The following is a 7897-nucleotide window of genomic DNA, read 5'->3' on the forward strand; positions in this document are numbered from 1 at the left end:
ACTGCAAAATAATCTTAGCACTAAAAAAACATGCAAAACAATGATTCTCAATACTGACCTACAATAAAGAAATATATGTACTGGAGGTAGGCATGATCGTGGTAGAAATCCTTCATAAGTGTTGTGCTCCAGATCAGAATCATTCCAACGGTTGATATCAACAAAGCGGTAAATGACGTCCATCTTGGTCCCAGTCTTTCGTGCATGTAACCGGCAGGAAACCCAAAGCAAATTCCAAAATTGCTCAGTGATGATATCATCTCAACTGAAATGAGATTAAATCTGATTCTTTATTTCGTCCTCTTGTTATGTGCCCTGAAAGAATATACATAGTAAATGGAAGTATATAACAAACGTGTATTTAAATAGGCTGAATTGTTTTAAAGATATAACCGATTAATTTCACATAACAGCGTCGATTTTATGTGTTATGAAGGTCGCCATGAGGTGCAATGTTGTGTCGTCACTAAACTGCATCTGGTCTACAGTCGATATATTAGTCTACCAAAGAGCTGCTGCCATAAAGTTCATTTTGAAACTGTTAACTATGGCAAAATAATTATAAATGATTCGTTATTTTATCCCAAAATGTTATCAAGATACTGCTAAGATGGTTACTTGTTAATATGAAATAAACTTATATCCAAATTAAAGCATGCGCTCTAAAAACCATGGAAACATTTTGTCGTTTTCATCCTTGTGTCGTATTCCGGCTTAACCACACTAGACTAAGCAATGTCACCTGTGCAGGCAATTACTGTTTTCACAGGTAAAAAGCTAAAAATTGGCGACATAACGTCGTCAGTTGCGGAAAGGAAATTGAGAATGTGTGTTTAGTAAGGTGTTCACAAGTAAATACCCATTTTTCTATATATATTTTACGTTTATCAAAAATGATTTGTCACAAGTAGTTTCTTTGCTTTTAACAACAGCGTTAAGCAGTCATAAATATATTTTATAATAAAACATGATGGTTTGCAGATCTGTTTTCTAACGATACGAGGAGCTTTCAACGACAGTGTTAATAGTACAACTGGAGAACAAGAAGGTGATCTTAAAGAAACGTTGATTAAGATAAACTCGAGATGAGAGGTGGGTGTGATTACGACGGAGCGCTATTCTACACAGCGGAGGCCTATAATTGAGAACTTAGCGCCAATACATGTGCACATTGGAGCATCTTTATATGACTATTAATGCATATTAATCTGGAAAGTTAATTTTAGACAATAGAAAAAATCTAAGTGGTGGTTATAGAAGGTCCCCAAATACGGTTTATTCCCAAGGGTTCCAGTTCAGGCAATCTAAGTGGTGGCTATAGAAGGTCCCCAAATACAATTTATTCCAAAGGCTTCAAATTCAAGCAGTCTAAGTGGTGGCTATAGAATGTCCCTAAATATGGAGTATTCCCAGAGATTACAGCACATGCGATATAACTGGTAGTTATAGGAGGTTCCCAAATACGATTTATTCTCAGGGATTCCAGTACATACATCAGTATGCAGAAGCCAATATTACTCCAAGAACAACACAAATCAGTACGGCAAGTGTTAACGATTTTTATATACGGATCACCGTTCTATCTGGCTTGATTTGAGAAATGCACAAGATAACAAAAGTCATGGAAGTGGACATATATCAGTCGATGTGCCACAATAGTTCCGCCTTCAAATAAATAGAAAAGAAAATGTAGATGCCTACAAAATGTATTTCTATTTTGTGCGATATGCACACGTAAACTTATAGAACAAACAACCTATTCAATATTTTCGGGGCATGTTAGCTTAGCCACCCTGTTTCACAATGAATACATTCATTTAGCGCAATACATATGAAAGAACGTCATAATATAATAATTTGACTAATTGTGGAAAATAATGTTTGCAGTAAATATGATACAGATTGATTACAGAAGCCTTTACTTGTTACATCGTCATCATCTGTTGAACTTTTCTGTTCAAGAAGGCTTACAAAAGGTCTTTAATTAAAAATGGAAATGTAATAGTGATAGATCTCGAAGTTAAGTGGTTACAATTACGGGTCCATGAAGGTACAATTAATATATATTATTGATAAATGTGGGAAATTTTTTAAAATGTAAAATAAGAAAGCATCTAACCTAACTAAACTACCTTTTAGGTATAGATATTTTCAATTACCATTATGTATGACAGTATAGTGCACATGTATATCTCCGTAATCATAGCGTTCCGAGAAAACACGTTTCTATTTACAGCAAATTAACAAAAGCAAAACAAACAAATATAAACACTTTAAGACATACTTACAGGCACGTTTTTAAAAGTCTACAAAAAAAATTAAAGGCTCTTGGACACACTGCATTGGAAATGCGTACGGGTCCGTAATATGTTTACTTTGCTAAAAAATACCTGTCATCGTAATCAAAGATAGGTACAATATTAAGTTTGATGCTATACGTTGCATGCTTGTACGCTTTGGGTAAATTCATTTTCTTGTAATTTTCTTTGTTATTAAATAAACATATTTTTTTTTACATTTCAAGTTTAAATTGTATTTCAACAAATATTTATAATTGCTGACAAACTTAATATTGTGGTCTTTGTTATTGGTGATAAATAATGTTTTGACACTAAATCTCTGATAACTATATGGTCCAACCCATCTTTGAAACATCGAGGAACTTTCTTGCTCATTTGTAGAAAAATAGATGTTTTATTTTGGATAGTTCAAAGAGGAATAACACTTGCTACTATATTTCATGTCACTGTATAAGGTTTTTGTCCAAAATTAAGATGCTAAATTAATCTGTAGCAGTCGTGGGTATTCTCATTTTATCGCCTCATTTGTTTGCAACTTTTTGAATTTTTCATTCAAACATGTTCTTAATGGTAGTACCGTCGATACACTGTATATTTCGTTTTCGTTTCAATTAATATTTTTCTTCTTCTTCAGAAAACAACTTTTTAATCTTCGGCAACCATTGCTGTAATAGCAAATTCAGCAGTTTAAATATTTTTACTGTTGTTTCTTCTTAGAGTCTCTTTTTTTTTAAACCGAATATGGCGCTCTTTTATGAATTTAAATTAGTCTTGCTCGAAATCATTGTTAGTTTGTTGGCCATATTTCCAGTCATTTTTTGTGTCGGCTTTTAAGATCGGCTGTTGAACCGATAAGATAATTATGTTTACCTTTGTACAGTTCAAACCTGCTTGTATGTGAAATGTTACATTTCTAAAGTGGTATATTTCTTTGATTTTCAATGTACATAACATCTTTGGTGCGGTTTGTTTTGTACTAGCGTTAGCATGCATCTGCTCCTGTGCAAGGGAGATAAATCGTATTCGCCAGGAATTAGTTTCTCCATAACGAACGGATAGTCAATCTATTTTGCATCTACATATCTACTTGTACAGTGCATCCAGTATCACATTCATTAGACCAAATGAGCAAGCATTTCTGTATCACTTTCCTGTGCTCATCAAGATCACATTTATAGGCGTATGCCATTATGTATTGTCACACTGACCATTCATAATGTTTCGGTTCATATAGGTGCGTGATGAATGACCCTGACCTAGATTTTGTTTGTAAAATTACCACCACTGTCAGGCTAGTATTTATAATTTGCTTGGTCGTATCTGTGCGATAAAGTCCTAGTTCATCCAAGAAGACCACACATGATGATTAGGAACATGGTATGGCTTCTAAGAAGTTTAGGCTGTACACGTGATATATTGTAAGCCTGCACGATTTGCTAACCCATTTGCACTGTGATGCGAGGATCTAATTGGTCACTTTTCACACATACATTTACAGGTTCCTTACAAATGTTACATTCATGAACCCAGTGATGGATTACCCATGAAGCACACACACTAAGCACGTGCTTAGGGCAATAGCCAAACAGGGGCACCAAAAAAAAAATTCAAATTAATTGTTGAAGATAAAAGTGGACGAATTATATATGACCATTTCAATCTACATGTACAATCATTTTGATTTGGAATGAATTCAACCCTGGTATTTTTACAACCTTTTGGGGTTTTAATTTTTTTTCTTCTCCCTCCCCCCTTTTTTTATTATTAGTTTCACATTTTATTGGGTGGAGGGGACCATACTATGTTCAGTACTTAGGGCCCTGGAAGGCCTTAATCTGGCACTGCATACACCATAATAATTATTTTTCTTTACTCAGTGGTCACGAATACCGATAGCTGCTTAAAGGTTACAATGTTTAATGACATGATATATAAAGAGCATGATAGGACATTAGAAATTATTGTAAAACTGGAATAGAATTTTAATTTTGATGGTAAAGCTGTTTCATTTAAACTTTAAAAGATATATATATATATATATATATATATATATATATATATATATATATATATATATATATATATATACATTTCTTCAAAATATGCGTGTGTCAATATTCTCTCCACTGTGCATATTACGCCTGTCACTATGACCGAAGTACGTAATACCTGTGGTGCGCAAACCATTTACGAAATGTGCAAAAATATTTTATTATTTTGTGTGTACACTATTTGTTTTTATTTTTTGAGTGATGTAGTAATGTTTCATTTTTGAAATAATATCCAATATTATGAATGATTTAGTAATTTTATAGTGTCGAATACAATGACAGACCGAAGAAACAATGTAAATTTGACGTTTGGCTATGGTCTATTTCTATCATTATATACACAACTGACTGCCTGTATTATTATTATTATTATTATTATTATTATTATTGTTGTTGTTGTTGTTAAAAAGAATACTTGGACAATTTTGTAGTCTGACTGCACGACTGAAACTTAATTTTCTGACTGATTTTGTATATGTTCGTGCGAAGACATAGTGAAGATTGATAGCTACAACAAATGAAAAATTATCAGGTGTGATAGCAGTTGGATTGCATACATAATTACCACACTTTCGTTATTGATTTGTACATTTCCTTCAATTTTCTTCGTTTTTTTATATATAAAAAAGTATAAAGTGCAGTGCATGAATTATAAGTTCAGATGCAACGAACCAAAATGAAATTCTGTAAAATATTACGTCTGGACTGCTTGGCTAGTACACAAGTGATAAACTAATGTAACCACCTTACAGTCACAATTTATTGTTTAAGGGCGCTCATATAAGCGACCAAGATATATGCACATGTTTTATTACCATGCATGAAATTATTACATGTATAAAATCAAAAAAAAAAAAAAAAAATAGTCAACGGAACATGAAAATTATGAGGCGACGTTTTACTAGTTATTCACAATTTTAAATAAGAATTGTGATATATACAAGATTCGAATATTTCATATTAAAACTTTGATTTATGATACAAACATTTTTATTGAATTTTTAACATACAAACGTGTATATTTTATATAAAAATATAACATAATTTTTATATAAAATATTACATAAAATTCATCACATCAAGAGAGAGAGAGAGAGAGAGAGAGTAGTACTCACTATCAGTCTGTGTGTAGTTGAACGTGGCCTTTATCGCGTTAGCGTAAGCTGGAAATACGTAGACGTAACCTGCAATTCCCATGCCAAGGCATCCGACTATTAGAGATCCAATTCTCATTATATTTATTATTTGCACCATTTCGTTGTCGTGTGATATTAAATCCTGTTCCTACATTAGATGCGTCTGAAAGGTCATCTGTTCTGATATGATAAACTAGTTTATTTCCCCATAGTAAAGCACTCGTGATTGCACTTGGCTATCTATTGCTGTAATCAGGGCTATTTCAATATTGACCATTTTAGTTCCAACGTATTAGGTATGAGTAAATTGTTGGACGAGTTAAGCTAGAGCGTTATTTGGCACACAATGCTTGTCAAAGGGCAAACGATATTAATTAAAGATTATATTAAAATATATTATATTACTATTCCTCAGTTTTGAGAATCCCGTTGGTTAATGATTGAAACTCACTTGTCATTTGTTGTCTGTTATTTCTTCCCGAAAATATTTCATCTCCTCAGATGGCATTATATTTTGCCCTCTGAGTCACATGATGTTATTCGAACGTGCCAGTGACGTAATCCCATTACCCTCACTGGACCGTCGTATATCATTACATTTCCTAAAGTGTTTGGAAACTCGGATCGGATTTAAATCATGATCTCAGGTATTATAAACGGAGATCTGGCGAGCACCGATAAAAAGTATGCTATTTAGGTCGCTGGAATCAAGAGACCACTTTTTGGCAGCCTGTCAGATAAAGGGATAAAATTCGTGTTGGCGAGATTTATGTTATAGTTAGTAACGATATGTTGAAAAATATATTTTTTCCTTTCCCTTTAGGTTACTAAAATATGTGGACTGAGAATTTCAGCTACCAATACCAGAATTTCTACTATTATATGCTTCTTTTTTGTTTCCCTTAACTTTACATTGTCCAAATCGTGCAATATTTTACGATACTGAACACCTACATATTGCACAAACGTGCAATATACGTGTGCCTAAAAATAGTTTAGTATATTATGAACTACTTTGTAAACAACACTCGTGAAGTAGACACTTTAGGTTTTGGTTGATTAGATTTGTTTGTGAATGAACTAAGGCAGCCAGTTTGTCCGTTTGAATTTAAGATGATAAAGTTAACGATGTGGACGAGTCAGAAACGAAGCTTTCAAAGAAGCAAACGAATGAACTTGGTATTGACAATGTCAACAACAAACGTGAGAGACGCAGTAATTGAAAATATCGTTCTGATCATTGAAACATTTATTTAGGAGAATATTCATATATTTTCACAAATAGAATGGTTGATACTATGACGAGTGTTCTTTAGGGTCTAAATAAAATACCATAGAATAGCACAATGAGGTCATGGGCTATCACATCATAGACGCACCATTTTACAGGTCTATCAAAATTACTGGATTCAAGGAAAAAAATGCAACTTTGGTTTTCATAGGGAACTAAGAGCCTTGGAGCCGATAAGCCAAGACGACGAAAACGTATTATTTCCGCTGGGTAAATGCCGTGTCATACTACAGCTGCTTTCTAATTTTCCCTGTGTAACTATTTTGATACAATGTTAGGCTAGCGAAAGACGTTCATTGCCCAGATTTTTATTCGAACTTTCAGACAGCTTCTGTTTGTATCAGGTTTTGCAGGACATATTGGTCGGATAAACTAACTAAAAAAGTACAATTTCAGGAAATTCAAGATGCATAAATGTAAGCATGTTTATTACCAACTGAAGAAAACGTGTATGCCTTGTCGCTTGTATGTCGCTGTTGGAGGGCCCCAGTTATGACCTGTATCATGCAGCGTGTCTTTTATCGCTAGCCTAACATTGTATCATTACTCACGACACTATATGTCTCAGATCTTCGATAATAAATCTTGCAAATGCATTTGTAATTGCATTGTGTCTGTCACCATCAGCACTGTACTTTGTGGATAGTAAAACCAAAGATGGAATTTTAGCTTTTTAATTTCTCACCGGAACGCTTTTCATTGAGGACCTATTTGTCTTTGCAGACGAATTTACGTTGGCCAGACGGGGGGCTATTATGATTGGTTGTATTTCCACTATATTTTACATAGCTTGCACAAGGCGACATCACTAATAATTTCTTATTTTCAGTCCAAAATAATGTCAAACACGACAGTGTGGTTTGTATTTGGGACCATTTAGTATTCCCTTTCAGTGAACGTCAGCTTGAATTACGGGCATAAAATTAACTCGTATGTTTTATTAGGTTTTTATATATTTGGTATGAATCGCGATATATCGATACATCGTTGCAGCCTAAGTACTAACATTGGTAGTAGTTTGTCATGTGTTACACAATGTTACGTATTGGAGTTCCATTTTTGTACAAGGGTTCAAAATTTAAAGAAAAGGTATAAACTTCATTTTCTGAACTAAATTCT

At 33.6% G+C, this 7897-nt stretch overlaps 1 protein-coding gene across 1 annotated transcript in view; it reads right to left on the minus strand.

Moving 5' to 3' along the window:
- The window catches only part of LOC149781249 (uncharacterized), a 41877-nt gene extending 36192 nt beyond the window's left edge, over positions 1-5685 (minus strand). The window contains exons 1-2 of the mRNA XM_089934726.1: positions 5467-5685; positions 59-265 (exon numbers count right to left, since the gene is read on the minus strand). Coding sequence (XP_089790852.1) covers positions 59-265; positions 5467-5605 — 346 coding nt within the window. The 5' untranslated portion in view covers positions 5606-5685. The remainder of the gene's footprint in view (positions 1-58; positions 266-5466) is intronic.
- Positions 5686-7897: the final 2212 nt, after the last annotated feature.

This window comes from Sinohyriopsis cumingii, chromosome 15 (genome assembly GCF_028554795.1).
Source record: "Sinohyriopsis cumingii isolate HCF-2022 chromosome 15, ASM2855479v2, whole genome shotgun sequence".
In the NCBI taxonomy this organism is placed as follows: Eukaryota; Metazoa; Mollusca; class Bivalvia; order Unionida; family Unionidae; genus Sinohyriopsis; species Sinohyriopsis cumingii.